The sequence below is a fragment of the Myxocyprinus asiaticus genome, chromosome 38 (genome assembly GCF_019703515.2).
Source record: "Myxocyprinus asiaticus isolate MX2 ecotype Aquarium Trade chromosome 38, UBuf_Myxa_2, whole genome shotgun sequence".
In the NCBI taxonomy this organism is placed as follows: domain Eukaryota; kingdom Metazoa; phylum Chordata; class Actinopteri; order Cypriniformes; family Catostomidae; genus Myxocyprinus; species Myxocyprinus asiaticus.
The window spans coordinates 28562775-28580255 of record NC_059381.1 but is presented as its reverse complement, the minus strand read 5'-3'; the positions used below and the strand labels follow the sequence as shown (position 1 = coordinate 28580255).

Here is a 17481-nt window from a genome sequence, read left to right as displayed (position 1 = left end):
AATGACTTTGAACTCAGTAACTGAAAACATGTCCATCAGGTGTATTTAAGTTATTGCTTTGTGTGAATTGCATTTGAAATATATTTTTGAATAACTTAATAGATCTGGACAAAACAAAATGTGCATCACGTCACTGAACCACAATGGTATCTGAAGGTATCTTTATCGGCCCCTCAAACACTGACGTTTTTTGTTGCCACAACAGTAATGAAAAATGTGTTATGTACAACGGGATTACGTGCTTGCAATCCGCTGGCAAAGCATTTGTGTCTGCATAATTGCGTAGAGTATGTTTGTGACCTCCCTTATAATAGAAGACTCTCCCCTATTATTTTAAAACAAGTATATGCATGCACGCACACACACACAATGCCGAATATAACTAAAACATTTCCCAACTGAGTCCACTACAAATGTTATTGCCTAAGTTTCTTAACAAATCGAAGCCAATTCTATTGCAGTTGTAAAAAATAAAAATAAAAAAATTCAGGAATGCCACTGTTTATACACATTGTCTCATATGTAGTCAAAATATACATATGCTACTTGGCGCTAAAAATTCTAAAAGGCGATTACACCAACACAGGGCGAAACGTCAATATACTGGAAATAATCGGCACAACACAAAATAGTTTCATAATCCCACAAACTAAGTTTTTTTTTACTAAATTTGAGCGTTGTCACTCTCAACTGAGGCTAAAATCTAGTTCTGACATGCCTTTGCTTTGAAAAAGGACCCTGACCAAACGATTAATCAAACCAAAGGTCCATCTGGGCGTAACACTCATACACATATTGTGTGATTCAACTAAGCAACCAGTCTGAACAGCTAACATTGCAGGAAAGTCCTACCAAAAAATTGATTGAACCACTGAGTAGACATGAGCTCAGTGTTGATAAAGCAAATCTGATGTTTAACTAAACGGTTTAATCTGCTACTACACACACCTGTTAGGCACAGGGAGTTGATACAACACAGGTGAGCGCTAGATACGCACTGTGCTATACTCTGCATAGCAAAACAAGAGAAATGAAATAAATAATGTACACACTCAAATGCACATACAAAAACTGAGAGTGCTCATACCCATTGGCATCTTTAACAATAACCCGAGTCCTTTTCTTTGGTGGCTAACAATTTTTTCTAAAACATTTTGATGCAAGACTTCTGTAACTTTTGTAAAATCAGTTTTCTTTAAGGTGTCGCCATGTTTTGTCTCTGTTGCTCCTAATCATCATCTTCCATCACAGGGTCTGTATCCCAGCATGTAATGTCGATTTCTGTGGCAGACAATAAAGACAGACACCTTATAATATGATCGTTTCTCAGCAAAAGGAGTGATGTAACAACTAGAAATCTTTTCTTTGTTCAGTTTTTTTATTTTTATTTTTGTAGGATTATGAGCACATACAGCTGCAAGAAAGGGACATATTAAAGATCTCATTAAGTTTTGTGGCTTTTAGTCAATGTCTGTTAGCTTTGTGGTCAACTATACGCTAGTGTACTCCTAAAAGTTGTCAAAATAAAATTTTGTACACAATTAAAATTGACCAGAAATATTGATGATGCTGTTTTACTGGCACATCCATTAAAATGCTCTCTTATTATAGCTGAGATTTTTTTATATATATATTTTTCTTGACCCATTATTTGATCGGGCTGTTAACCATAACCATTTTTATTTCCAAGATCAGAAGTGAAGGCCAATCACAGGATTAAACATGCACATGAGGTCATGTGACAACAATGTAGCACACTATTGCCTGAAATGTATATCACTTCATAATGTTTCACATACTACTGTATGTCTTAAAAACAGTGAGTGAGTATTATTCAGTATACTGAATATAAAAACAGGACAAAGCCTTGGATACACAAGCTCTGCCCCAACACAGGAAAGAAAATGGTCTTTGTTACTAAAACGTTACTGTGATCTCACCTGGTGGTTTGTTATAAAAAACTGGCATTGGATTCACTTTTGCAGTGCAGTCATCTGATTGGGCGAAATCCTCCTCCTGTGATTGGCTGAAATAACCTTCACTCGCCTGCATAAACACAAATAAAATGCTCCATGCAAACATATTCCACAGTAAAAATCATTAATTAAATATGTATTGTGTGGTAACAGGCTACTCAAAATCTTTGTTAGATAACCAGAAACATCCTGCTTTGTTACAGTGAGGTCTGTGGCATTACACTGATGTGAAGTATAGAACATATGTTGCCATCTAGTGGCAAAGTAAATGAAACTATGGAATGAAATGGGTGTAAACAGCACAGTATAGATATTTGCACCCCAATACAAGGTGGAGTTGTGGACTGTAGGGTCGAACATCGGTATTAGTATTTTTGCACTAGCTTTTGACATTTACTGACCACCAGATATATGAAATGAATGAAATAAAGTAATTCATATAAAGAAAAAAATAAGCACACTTATTTATACACAATATATTATATACTGTATATAGTGTTATTAAACTAAACCATTTTACTATATCTAATATACTACATATGTTATTATATACCATAATAATACATGTAGATGAAACGCTAATAGTGTAAGACATTACTAATCCAGTAACAACTTATTATGATTATTCTAATGGTTCTATTATATATAATATAGCATAATATATACAATAATACACTAATATTATAGACCCAACATATAAAATATGTTATTAAACAATATATAATATATTATTAAACTATATATAATTCACAACATATATTTTATATGTTATTATCTAAAATATTAGTATATGTAATATGTATTGTTACCAGACAAAACACTAATTGTATAACATATCTAGTTACAAACCTTTATGATTATTCTAATGGTTCTATTATATTATACATACTTTAGCATAATATATACAATAATACACTAATAAGATAGACACAACGTATAACATGTTACAAAACTATATGTAATATAGTAAATATAATATAATATACATATTTATGTGTTATTATACTGTATAACATAATAGTATATGTAATTTGCAATGTTCCTAGACAAAATTCTAATTGTACAACGTATAACATATCTAGTAATAAACTATTATGATTATTCTAATAGCTCTATATCATATACAATATAGCATAATATTTACAATTACACTCTAATAATATAGATCCAGCATATAAAATATGTTAATAAACTATATATAATATGTTATTAAACTATTTTATATATGTTATTATATAACATATTAGTATACACTGGTGGCCAAAAGTTTGGAATAATGTACAGATTTTGCTCTTATGGAAAGAAATTGGTACTGAGTGGCATTCAACTGATCACAATGTATAGTCAGGACATTAATAACATGAAAAATTACTATTACAATTTTTTTTTTAAATGTTCAGAACTTCTTAAACTACTTCAAAGAGTTCTCGTCGGAAAATCCTCCACGTGCAGCAATGACAGCTTTTCGGGTCCTTGGCATTCTAGCTGTCAGTTTGTCCAGATACTCAGGTGACATTTCACCCCACGCTTCCTGTAGCACTTGCCATAGATGTGGCTGTCTTATCGGGCACTTCTCACGCACCTTACAGTCTAGCTGATCCCACAAAAGCTCAATGGGGTTAAGATCCATAAAACTCTTTTCCAATTATCTGTTGTCCAATGTCTGTGTTTCTTTGCCCACTCTAACCTTTTCTTTTTGTTTTTCTGTTTCAAAAGTGGCTTTTTCTTTGCAATTCTTCCCATAAGGCCTGCACCCCTGAGTCTTCTCTTTACTGTTGTACATGAAACTGGTGTTGAGCAGGTAGAATTCAATGAAGCTGTCAGCTGAGGACATGTGAGGTGTTTATTTCTCAAACTAGAGACTCTGTTGTACTTATCCTCTTGTTTAGTTGTACATATGGCCTTCCACATCTCTTTCTGTCCTTGTTAGAGCCAGTTGTGCTTTGTCTTTGAAGACTGTAGTGTACACCTTTGTATGAAATCTTTAGATTTTTGGTAATTTCAAGCACTGAATATCCTTCATTCCTCAACACAATGATTGACATGAGTTTGTAGAGAAAGATGTTTCTTTATTGCCATTTTTGACTTAAAATTGACCTTAAGACAGCCAACATACTGTGGCAACTCAAAAACAAAGACAATGTTAAGCTTCATTTAACGAAGCAAATAGCTTTCAGCTGTGTTTGATATAATGGCAAGTGATTTTCTAGAACCAAATTAGCAATTTAGCATGATTACTCAAGGATAAGGTGTTGGAGTGATGGCTGCTGGAAATGGGGCCTGTCTAGATTTGATCAAAAATTACTTTTTTCAAATAGTGATGGTGCTGTTTTTTACATCAGTAATGTCCTGACTATACTTCGTGATCAGTTGAATGCCACTTTGGTGAATTAAGGTACCAATTTCCTTCCAAAACAGCAAAATCTGTACATTATTCCAAACTTTTGGCCACCAGTGTAATTATACTAGACAAAACGCTAATAATTGTATAACATATAACAATACCAATAAAAAACTATTATGATTATTCTAATGATTCTATTATATATACTATAGCATAATATATACAATAACACACTAATAAGATATAATATAGACCCAACATACAAAATATGACATGTTATTAAACTATATGTATTATGCTATATTTATTTACACGCTATTTATGTTATCATATTAAATACTATTTTATAATAGTATATTTTGTTAGTAGGACTGTCAATCAATTAATTACATATGCTGATTAATTAATCAAATAAATTGCAATAAAAAATATTTGCTGAGAAAGCCCCTCAAATAACAATATTTCAAAATATAATTATTAAATATATACATTTAAAGAATTACAAATATAATATTATAAATATAATATTTCCGATAATTACAATGCATCACATTATTGTGGCAGATGAGTAAAGTGTTGATAAGACAATACAAAAAGTGGCAAGCCTGAATGTGGTTTCTTGTCTGTACAGCTGCCCGTTTCCTATACTGTTGGAGTTGTGCTTACTGCCTGCTGCTGAAAACAGGTGGTACTTCAAGCTTAAATTGCTCCGATGGTAGGTATATTCCATATTATGGTCCAGAAGAAATTATTCATTTTTTATTTTATACAATTAATTGCACTGAATTATTGAGTTACATTGACAGCCCTAGTTAGTAGACAAAATGCTAATTGTTTATGTGCCACAATTTAAAGTGGGGTGCGTATAGCATCTGCCATAAAAGATAATGTAGTATGAGAAGTAAGGCAGCATATATATTTTTATATGACTGGCAAAAGGCTCTTACCTGGGTCCCTTCTTTAAGCAGCGTGTCTCCATTGGTCAACAGCAGCTGTCCGTCATCCATGTCCTGGCTGTCAGAGCCGGAAGCGTGCTGCAGAGCCTGCTGGTAACTCAGGGTCATCTGATGGGGTCCAGCCACATCTACCAGGCTGGAGGGGTCATCTTCTGTGCCTGTGCAATAGGGGGTGTCAGGTATCTCATCGAAGCTCAGGAGCGGCTGTGGGAGGCTGGGGGAGGAGCCAGCCAGATGAGGCTCTGGGGTGTCCTCCATCAGGTCCATGATGTGGGCGGCCTGGGAGGGGGCCGTAGCTGGTGCCGGACCACTGTCCCAAAGGTCCAGCAGGCTGTCATCTGTGTTGGATACTGGCTGAGGGGAAACACTCTGAGCAGTCTTGGCATGGCCTGATTCCTGCACTGGAGATTGCTTTGGAGTTTCAAAGGCTAGAGGAAGGCAAAGGAAATGTTCATGTTCATGTCTTTAGTCTAACCTTATAGAAACTGTGTTAATACATTATATGAAGTTTGTATAAATAATGCATGAAAGTATTCATAATGCCTTATAACACATGGTATAAGATACACATGAAAGATCAAGTGTTTTAATGCATGATACTCTTTAGGTGCAATCATGAATAGGTAGGCTAAGTATTATAAAAGTTTAGCTTTGGTTACAATTGTTACGAGTACATGCAACTAATAACTTTTTACTTAAATTATTATGCTAATATAATTTGTAATGAAAACAAACTGTATTAAATTAGATAAATGCAAAACAGATGCACCCTCATCATGCTGTATAAATTCAGGCTTCATAGAAATTGTTACCAAAATGGCCCTTTAACTAAACTATCTAAGCTTTTGATGGAAAAATATACTTCATATTTCCCTCATGTTAAGGAAGCAGTCATGGCAATATCAAAGATATTTCGAGGCATGTGTTCTTCCTGTTATCATAGTGAACAGTAACTACATGCCCAGAAGAGTGCATTATCTCAGCACACAGTGCAGTCAGGACACACACACGAAAGCTGAGAGAGTCAGTCAGCTGTGAAGGCAAACGAAACCTGGACAAACAAATGAGTCCCAGACCACGACATCTGGGTCAGTTTACATAGAGATGATTTGAGGTGAGCAATAATAGACTCCCATCTGTGTAATTTATTAAACTGATGAGATTTATCATTACACATTAGAGTCCTTGCTAACTTATTAACTGTTCTGGAGGACTATATATATATATATATATATATATATATATATATATATATATATATATATATATATATATATATATATTATTATTTATTTATTTTATTTTTTTACATTTAATTACACAATTCAATTTGGTGGAATTTTTTTTTTATTTTTCATTTTTTTTATGAAATTGAAAATTTAAATGCATAAATCTTAAACAAAAATGCTACATTTTTAAGTAATAGTTATTATTAATAAATTATAGTAATCATTATTATAATAAATGCATTTTGAATTATAGTATAATAATTGATATTTTAATGATCTTTAAAATAATACTTTATTAAATTGAAATACATTCAATGAAAAAAATAATTACATTAAAATATTTCATTGTAATGAATTAATATCTTGTATTTGCCCTTGTTGTTTTTATTTATACAGAAAGTCGAGAGGTGGGGGATAGAATGGGAAGTGCAAGCTAGATTCGAACTTGCATTGCCCACATGAGCACCACAGTACAGTATGTCAACGCACATGTTAACCGCAAGACCACGGCTCCCACAGTACACAATGTAGAATTTAGTTGCTTCTCACTTGCACTGCTATATAATTAAAATGAAACCATTCATTCCACCCTCTTTCTACATTATATCTTGATTAAAGCATTCCTGAATTGATCAAAAGCCGAGATTACAGACTGACTCAAGATCAATAAGAGTTCTTGCATTACCAAACTCTCTTCGAATGAAGTCGTCTTTTTCCTCCTGAATGGCGATTTTGGGGATGGGCGTACACCCAGTGGTCATGCTGCGCTCCAGGATTCCTTCAGTCAAGTCATCTGAGACATCAAAGAGAAGGTGAACTTTTAATGTGAGCTTACACAAATCTAAAACAACTCTAAACCAGTCAAAATATCAATCACAACACCAATGACAACGTTTACAAACAGTCTGAATGGGATTCTATAAATGCAAAACAATAGCAAGCAGTGTTTCGCCTGTCAAAAAGTGCAGCATCTTCTGCGTCCGGCTGTCAATAATTGTGACATCAAAATAAGGACATGCCAAAATAACCAAGGCACAACACATGGCAGCACATTGATAGCAGGAAGATGAGTTTACACATGTAAAAATACCACAAGTACTCATGTAGCATGTCGTTTCTCAACATGCACACACTTCTACAAGCATCAATGCAAGAAGGATGGCAAAAAAGTTTTAAAATAGTACTGAAGCATGTCTTATATACATCTAACAATGTGTCTTGGCATTATGGAATGATACATACAGAAACATTAAAGGTTGACCTCTCGATCTCATGACAAGCTAATGCAAGCTGACAGGTTAAAAAATATTTAATTAATTCAGTTGATTAAATTGGCACGTCGTCATTAAAAGACAAGATAATCAGGAATTTATTTATTTTTCTTGTGTGTGCAATTTTAGGAAACGTGACACACTAGCCCAATGGAAAGAAAAATCACATTTGAGATCTATTTAATATCTCAGTTGTTTCTCCTATCTAGACAGCTATGAAATTCAATGGAGGGCAAATTGAGATTCTGCTTAAAGCAATGTTCCAGGTTCAATACAAGTTAAGCTCAATCGACAGCATTTGTGGCAAAATGTTCATTACCACAAAATAATTTCAAATGGTTACTCATTTATAAAAAAAAACTAAAACAAAATCACAGCAAAAATCACAGTTGCAGTGAGGCACTTACAATGGAAGTGAATGGGGCCAATCCATAAACATTAAAATGCATGCTGTTTCAAAGGAATATCCACAAAATGTAAACATTATCAGGGAGTTTACCAGATTACAGGGTTTACCAACGTTATGTCATCATGACAAGAAGTTGTAATATAACTTTACAAAGATAACGTTAGTAAGTGTCTATTTTAGTAAGTGTCATTCGTGTCTATTTTTATTTCTCCCTAAGGTTTTTGCAGGGAAACATCTGAGAAATAGCTGATACTTTAAACTTAACTTAGAAGTTCGTTAAAGAGATAGTTCACCCCAAAATTAAAATTCTCTCATCATTTACTCACTCTCATGCCATCCCGGATGTGTATGACTTTCTTTTTTTCTGCAGAACTCAAATGAAGATTTTTAGAAGAATTTCTCAGCTCTTTTGGTCCTTACAATGCAAGTGAATGGTGACCAGAACTTTGAAGCTCCAAAAATCACATAAAGGCAGCATAAAAGTAATCCATACATCTCCAGTGGTTAAATCTATATCTTCAGAAGTTATATAATAGGTGTGGGTGAAAAACACCACTTTCTTTTTTTTTTTTTTTACCATAAATCCACTTTCACTTTCAAAATGTGAAAGAATGTATATGTGGAGATTTATAGTGAAAAAGATTTAAATATTGATCTGTTTCTCATCCACACTTATCAAATCACCTCCAAAGATATAGATTAAACCACTGATTTTTCGAGCTTCAAAGTTTTGGCCACCATTCTTTTGCATTGTATGGAACTACAGAGCAGAGATATTTTCAGCAGAAGAAAGAAAGTCATACACATCTGGGATGGCATGAGGGTAAGTAAATAATGAGAGAATTTTCATTTTTATGTGAACTATCCCTTTAAGCCTCTTAAGGTATAAAAAAAAGCAACCTCTGAGCAATACAATTTTCATTTGGGAATACCAATCTCATGGGTTTGTAAAAATTGAAAACAGAAACAGTTCTACTATGCAAAATTTGAAGATTTAATTTTTAATGTGATATTATGTACAAGACATCACAACTGAATGAAACTCAACACAACATAGAACAAAGACAATACATGAACAGACAGCGACCATCATAAAAATGAATGCACAATAACAGGTGCATGGGAAAAGTCACACGATTCAAATTCACCCATTTCTGAAAGAGAAATCCAATCTATCTATATACTGTATTAGAAAAAACCTGAGTGTTTAGTCCTCGTGGTGTACGTTGATAATTGTGGGCATCATGTTGCTGTTTAAATTGACAGTGAATACACCATATGGTCAACTCCACAAAGGTCACACATGATATCACAGTCACACAGGGTCCACGGCACGCAAGCCCAAGGGCTTGGAGACCACAATCACATGCGGCGCAACGTTGAAGACACTCACAGGTCGAGATGAGTGAGGAAAGTGCAGGTAGGGCCGCCGCGATCCATCAGAAAGAGCATGGGAGGAGAGGAAGGGGACATGAGGGGAGTAACATTGGTAAGATTCAACCACTTCTCCCTAAGCAAAAGAACCATTTTATCTCAGTCCTCCAAACGTCCACTGCACAGCTTCAAAATAACACACTGAATATTTCCCGTGCAGAATACACAGTCAATGGACAACAAATATAGAACACATATACTGACTATGGACCCACAGAAGATGTCAATGTGGATCAAATGCAGTCTTCATGAGAAGGAATGGATTGCGACACTGAGATGGCCATAGTTTAATTAGCTAGTACAGAAGGTTACTTGGACGTAATAGTTTAGAGCCTTTCTGAAGTACTTAGAAAAGTGATTTTACTTTAACAGGAAGCCCTAAAATTACTCTAGAGTGGGACAAGACTATTTAAATTCATTGAAAGATCTTTCATTTTCATAAGGCTTTGACAGCAGCTATTACAACTGCCATTCGAAATCCTTAAAGGCATGGTTAAATTTTAAAAGAAAAATTTTGTCATTATTTACTCACAGCTGCGTCGTTCCAAATGCATATGACTTTCTTTGTTTTGAGGAACACAAAAGGAGAAATGCAGAATTCCCATGCTTTTCAATGTAATTAATTGTGTTGGTCATCAGGCCCGTTTTTAGCTATAAGTGGTATAAGCGGACACTTAGGGCCCCCAAGCCACCAGGGGGCCCCAAAAAGCAAGGTCAGTTTTTATTTGATGTTTTTTTTTTTTGCATATAGTTATTTATAGTCATTTATTGTATTTGTACAAATTTGTAATTGAATGTTGTTACCCTAATTGTTTAATGTCACCTTAGTTAAATGTAGAACTATTTTTTTATTAAATAAGAATAAATTATTACATCTGCTTGTTACATATTTTCTCCTTTAAACCGCTTCAGTGTAGCTACTTATAAGTTGCTTGTTGTGTAGATTACTACTTTTTAAAAAAGTGTAGTTTAACTAATTTAAGCTACTGTTGAGTAGCTCGCATCTTGGGAAACTACAGCCCAAGTAGCTTCCCCAACACTGACAACTACACATTGGTGTGTTCCTCACACAAAGAGATTGTATGGCATCTAAAGACTTTTATGAAGTTTTTTCTTTTTGGAGCTTGACTGTATTATAACCACCCTTAAAATTGCCATTTTGAGTTCCATTAAAGAAAGAAAACCATATGGCTTTGAACAACATGGTGCAGTGCAGCTATAGTGAAAGCTTTGAAAAGAGCAGTGTTGCTGGGGAAGCCAAAAGAAAAAATGGTAATTCAGTGCAGAGGGTGGCTACAGGCTCGGCTGGTGACCTGGTGAGCCTACACTGATGCAGTGACCCTCAGCAAAGATCTGTCCAGTACCTACCAGGTGGACCTGGCTGCCGCCTCGATGGGGGCGGAGTGCGAGAGGGGGGCAGGCTGCAATCAGACGGACTGTGCTGCTGCCTCAAGAATGGACTGTCCAAGCGGCCTGGTTGACGTAGACAGAACCACCGTGCGGGACACGCGGACACCCATGCACAAACATAGAGTGACGTACACAGGTGTGACAGAGAAAGACCAGAACAGATAGACAGTAGGAAGGAAATCCAGGGATAGAGAGAGGAGGAAATTTGTAAAAAGAGTAATAATTACAGAGAGAGAAGAAGTGAAAAACAGAGATGATGGGTTTGCAGCGGTTGGGTAAAGGTTTTAAAAAGATCCAGGATCATCAGAAGGAGAGATGGAATTGACAGATGGTTGAAAAAGGAAACCAAACAGATGTGTCCATAATCAAAGGATGAGGTGAAAAGAAGAAAAAATAAATTAGTGGGAAATAGAGAGAAAAAGGTGAGGTAGAGAGAGAGGTAAGAAAAGAAGCTGTTAGTGTGATACCTCACACCGTCCCTGCTGTAAATGACAACTTAAATCAGCCTAAACTTTGAGCATACAGTGACAAGACAACACAGAAATATTTCTGTGTTGGAACCCTTCAATAATAGATGGCTGTGAAGGGTTGGACATTATCTCCAACACTAAACAGGCAACTGTACAATCTTAAGTAAAGAATGACATGACAAAGCATCATCCAGTGATAACATTGCATAGTTGAGCAGTATCATACAGCCTGTTTGGAAATACCAATCCTGCTGAAAAGACCAGTTTAGGCCAGCATGAACTTCCATCCTTTGCCAGGTTGGTTTATACTGGTCATAGTCATTCTGTTCACCATCTTTCATGTGAATCTGGTTGACCAAGAAAGTCTTGCTGTTAAACTAGTTAAGAAGCCTAGTGGGGAAACCAGAATCCAAATCACAACATATGCTGGTGACAAACAATGCTGGTCTTTTCAACAGGGAAACAGCACCAATACTACTTAACTGAAAATAAAGCCATCATTACAATATGTGCTGGGTAAAGAGCATTAAAATCATATAAATTTACCCAACTGGAAAATCTCATACACTGTCTACAGGTATAGTCTTCAAAAAGTAAATGCACATTTAAGATAATGTGATAAAATGGAAGACAAAAGTTATTTGTGGAGAGATAAGAAATGATGTGAAAGAGATCAAGGAGCTTTTTGGATGAAATAAATAAATAAATACATACATATCTTGCCAACTACTCACAACAATTTTTGGGTGCTTACAAAACAACATAAATCAGAAAACTGTACAAGTTAAAAAAGCACCCACAATTAACCAATTATTTCAATAGTGTTCGATGTTGCTAAGCTAACGACACCACAGACTAATAGACAGGAAAAATGCCCATTTATCGACAGTTGTCAGTACTGAATGAAATGTAGGTACAATGGAAAGAAAAAGTAAGTGAACCCTTGGATTTAATAACTGGTCAATCCTCTTTTGGCAGCAACAACCTCAACCAAGCATTTCTGGTAGCTGCGGATTAGACCTGCACAACGTTCAAAAGGAATTTTGGACCATTTTTCCTTACAGAACTGCTTCAGCTCAGCCATATTCTTAGGATGTTGGGTGTGAACTTCTCTCTTGAGGCCATTCCACAGCATCTCGATTGGGTTACAGTCTGGGCTCTGACTGGGCAACTACAAAAGTTGGATTTCCTTTTTTGAAGCCTTTCTGTAGTGGATTTACTTCAAAGTTTTGGGTCATTGTTCTGATGCATCACCCAACTTCTACTAAGCTTCAGCTGGCGCACAGCCACCGTGACATTATCCTCTTGGATACAGTATCTTGATAAACTTGGAATTAATTTTCCAATGGCTAGCGTTCCAGGCCTGAAGCAGCAAGGCAACCCCAAATCATGATGCTCCCTCCATCATACTTTACCGTTGGGATGATGTTTTCATGTTCGTATGTGGCACCCTTTTCATGCCATACGTAGTACTGCGTTTTCTTCCCACAAAATTCAACCTTAGTTTCATCAGTCCGCAATAGATTTTCCCAGAAGCGTTGTGGAGTGTCAAGGTTGTCTTTGGTAAACTTTAGGTGCACAGTAATGTTTTTGTTGGAAAGCAGCGGCTTCCTTCGTAGTTTCCTGCCATGGACACCATGCCTGTTTAATGTTTTCCATATAGTAGACTTAACCGGTTCCAATGATTCCTTCAAAACTTGTTTAGACTGAAAACTTTCTGATGTCTGGACTCTATCTGTAAGTATCTACGATTATTCATTCAAATGGTTCGATATACTGATCATGAGTACTTTATTTGTGATGTTAAATTAGAATTTTTCCCTGCAAATGTCACAATGGAATTGCCCGAGAGTAACCACAGTACTAAATCATCTCCATTTATGGACAACTTGTTTAACTGTGGACAGATGAATATCTAAGTTCTTCGAGATAATTTTGTAATCCTTTCATCTTTATGCAAAGCAACAATTCTTGATCATAGGTCTTCTGAGATCTCTTTTTTGTGAGGAATGGTCGACATCAGCAGATGCTTCTTGAGAATAGCAAACTTAAATGTTTGAGTGCTTTTTATAAGTCAAAGTAGCTCTAACCCACACCTCCAATCATGTTTCGTTAATTGGATGCCAGGTTTGCCAACCCCAGACTCTAATTAGCTTTTGTTGATGTTTTTGTTGTTGTATTCAATATGTACAAGAACAACACAATACTTTGTGTGTTATTAGTTACAACAGATTGTGTTTGTTTATTATTGTAACTTAGATGAAGAGAATTTGGAATTAATTCCAAAGGGTTCACATACTTTTTCTCACCACTGTATTTCATTCAATGTATATATTTCTATATTTACAGTCCACATTTCTCGATTTTTTTCATTGAACAATACTCTCCTTTACAAAAATCAAGAGTTCATGGCAAATTTACCTGCAGACTTTTTCGCAAATTCACCTCTGATCATTTTCACATGCACATTAGCTTTGCGGCAAACTTACAGCAAATTGTCCATTGTTGTCAAAGGTTTGCTGCAGGTTCACCACTACCGGTGAAGAGCTGCAAACTTATGGCAAACATTGGCGGCGAATCACAAGCTCATTTGCATGTGAAAATAATGAGTGGGATATTTTCTGCAAATTTGTGGTTAGTTTCCCAGAACGTTAGATTTTTTGTAAGGGCAAATGAGAATTAAAAATACATAGTACACACAAATATTAGGTAAAACATTTTATTTTTAATTAGATTGCACCATTTATGTCAATACTTGTATATTTATAGTTGACATTTCTCTCTCAATGCTGCCTTAGAATTTAGCCAAAACAAGGTATCTTAGAAGACAGCATATTGTTTCTGCCTAGCTTATCATGAAAAAGGTGATTAAGGGTGAAATGTGTAATTTTTTCTATGCAAAAATAATTTCTGTTGTCCAATCTTAATATGCAGAGACAACTGTAAGCCATTTGTAGGTTGATTCTCTCGAAAAGTGTAAACACTGTGGTGCTATCAAACAGTAGGCTAGTTTGAGATGCCAAATGCCTCTCCTTGAAAGTAGACAAGAGTAGGCGGCTGCATTTAGTGGAGGAGCGAAATACGTGCTGCCAAGTCGGACAGTTCTAACTTCTCGTAGTGGATCAGCCGCTCACGAGATCAAAGGCAGATACAGTATCATGTGACTCAGGTTCATGTTCTTTGTTGCTGATAAAGTGGATGTAATTTAAATTCTGTTGCTTTTAAATGAAAATAAATATGATGAAATAGTAACCCAAAGAACCTGTTATTTAATTCCCCACAAAAGCTGTGTTTTTTTCATCCATTTTTAGTTTAATAAAGACACAAATTTTAGATATTTTAGAAATATGATAACAATCACATATCCCATACAGAGATCACACTTTCAGAGTGTTGGGAATATTCGAACATAATTTATACACATAAAAACATGATATCTGAGTTAAATAATCATCAACATTTTAGAAGAGAACAAAACGTCACGGTTGTTTAAGCCCATGAGCATTAAGCTGTTTCATGAGCAAGTCATTTCCCATCATGCTTGCAGTTTGCGCAGCCAGGAGAATGCAACTTCATCGCCTGGCTTTAAAAACTGCGGCCTGCCTCGCTCTCGCAAGAGTATTTTTGACACACGTCGCCATGATATCACAGCAAGTCATAAAGATTTAGAACAAGCATGCACCTGCAGGTGGTCACGCCAACCAGCCTGAAACAGCAACACTGGCTCAACCAATGGCACAAGCTTGGGATGAGACCATCTGTTTTGTCGACTAGTGACAAAAAGGGGAAAATGTTCAGAAAACGTGTCATTGTTTTTACAGTTCTGTTTGTTGATGTTAGTGGTGTTGAAATTACACAGTTCACCTTTAAGTTAATAATAAAGTTTAAAACTGAGTTTTCAGTTCTCCACCATCTTCCTTCAAACCTATATGAAAGTTGAAATCCTCTTTAACCTCTAAAAAACTAAGATTCAGATAAAACGGTCTGCAAACCTCACAAATCTGATTATCCAGAGCAGGGATTTCAGCACTGTCGAAAGCAGATGGTCTTTACAGAGCTGTGCTGTTTAATTCACATTTAATGGCAGATTGAGAAAGAAGTAAGGGACAAGTAGCAGGACAAACAGAGGCTTAGGATTTAGCATCAACACCCTCATCCTCCTCTTCTCCTTCCTTTTATGCCCCATGATCTTACCTGTCCTGTGAGTGGTGACTGGTGAGACATCCACGCTGTTGGCCAATGCCCTCTCTCTCTGCTTGAAGAATTCCCGTGGGTTGTCGCGCCTCTGGGCAATGATAGCTGCTGCCTCCTATGAACACATTAACACAGAAAAGGAGGTGAAACAAAATGGATAGTTCCAGCTCTAAAATCTGACTGGATGAGCCACATTAAAAACCATTGTAATGTAAGAGATATACACACCTGTGACTGCACATCAGTTGAATTCTATATTAATGCATCAAGTTGCTACAGGCAAATGTAAGCGAGTGTGGTCACACTAGACATTGTGCTCCATTCACTACCTTTCATACGCATGCGAACGCAGGAGAGTAGGAACGCAAACTTGCGAAGCAGTTTTTGCATTCCAAAATGTGTCCGACTTCAATACATTACCCAACGCAAGTACATACTGCATTCTTAATGTAGCCACAAGAGGCGCTATAGCTGCTTCTATGGTGAGTTTTCATTTCAAGTCAACTACTGTTATGGCAGAGCAAGAGTTTGAAAAGAATATTGTTTAATATTGTAATATTATTAAATTAAATATACTTACAGCAACTTTTCTCCATAATAACGCATCTGGTTTTATGGCACTTTTGAAGGTAACTTTATCGCCCTCTTGAGTATTGAGGTTTGTTACCGCCACAGTTATAACTAATATTTGACGAAAAAAGGTTTATTATGATTATTAGTATTTATGTAATTATTTATTAAACATTAGTGTCTTTTATCATACCACTGTTGCCACTGTTGTAAAAAAGCATTAAGCCACTTAAGTTGTCCATAACAGTAGTTAAGGTCCCAAATGGTGTTGTGGCCACCGCCATTAAGCAGACAAGGATTTGCAATGTATTGTAACATAATGATATAATTTGAATAAATAAATATTGAACAATAACAGGTAATTTTCCATCTATTTCATTGCACAATTTTTGGAACTAACCCAGGCTATCTCACCCAGACTCCACCACTGGTTAAGGCGTATTGATAGGCACGGCGCAATGCCCCCTTAATTGCTTTAATTTGCACTGCTTTTTAGCACACTGTACATTTAGAAGGCTATTTTAGATCCAGATAAAAATACTAACTGCAATGTGTAATAAGTGTTTTGAATAAGGCTTTATTTTTTGTTTCTTCCCAGACTAAAGGTCTTACACCACCACCATCATTGACTGCAAAAACACACTGTCCTGAAATAGCAAGAGGAATCCCACTGACCCACATGTAAATCCCAGAGGAATATCTGTCACCAAAACACAAATCTGCCCCACATTTGAGCTTGTTAAGGTCGCACCAGCTCGCAGTTTATATTCAATTTGAAAAACACTCATCTGAGAAACAAGATGATGCTAATGTGGCCCTAAAAGCTCTATATCAACCCACCTCGACCTCAGATTCCTTCTTGTCCAGGGAAGGGTCTTCATTGCTGGGCTCTGTCTGCAAAGATGAGGAATGCTCATTAATGTTTATGCCCACCAGGGGGCAGCACACTTATGCTTTTATTTGGTAACCGTCAGATATGGTTCCAAATATAGCCATCTGTAAATTATTTGCTTTACCAGTAACTAATTCAATAAATCTGAGATAATTTTCATTTTGGGCGAACTATCCCTTTAATTGCCTCGCTCAAAGTTCCTGACTGGAATCGAACCAGCAACCTTCTGGTTACCCCCATAAACCATCATGCATTCTTAAAAAAGTTGATTGATCAAGAAATTATTAAACCATCAATTTATTTTTTAAGATGCCAAACCAGCACAC

General features: G+C 35.9%; 1 protein-coding gene across 1 annotated transcript in view; it reads right to left on the bottom strand.

Annotated features, from left to right (window-relative positions):
* Positions 1 to 10: 10 nt before the first annotated feature.
* dbn1 (drebrin 1) overlaps positions 11 to 17481 on the bottom strand; it is a 122238-nt gene continuing 104767 nt past the window's right edge. The window contains exons 9-15 of the mRNA XM_051677736.1: positions 17104 to 17157; positions 15694 to 15808; positions 10988 to 11092; positions 7191 to 7298; positions 5268 to 5704; positions 1941 to 2046; positions 11 to 1281 (exon numbers count right to left, since the gene is read on the bottom strand). Of these exons, the coding sequence (XP_051533696.1) occupies positions 1229 to 1281; positions 1941 to 2046; positions 5268 to 5704; positions 7191 to 7298; positions 10988 to 11092; positions 15694 to 15808; positions 17104 to 17157 (978 nt within the window). The 3' untranslated portion in view covers positions 11 to 1228. The remainder of the gene's footprint in view (positions 1282 to 1940; positions 2047 to 5267; positions 5705 to 7190; positions 7299 to 10987; positions 11093 to 15693; positions 15809 to 17103; positions 17158 to 17481) is intronic.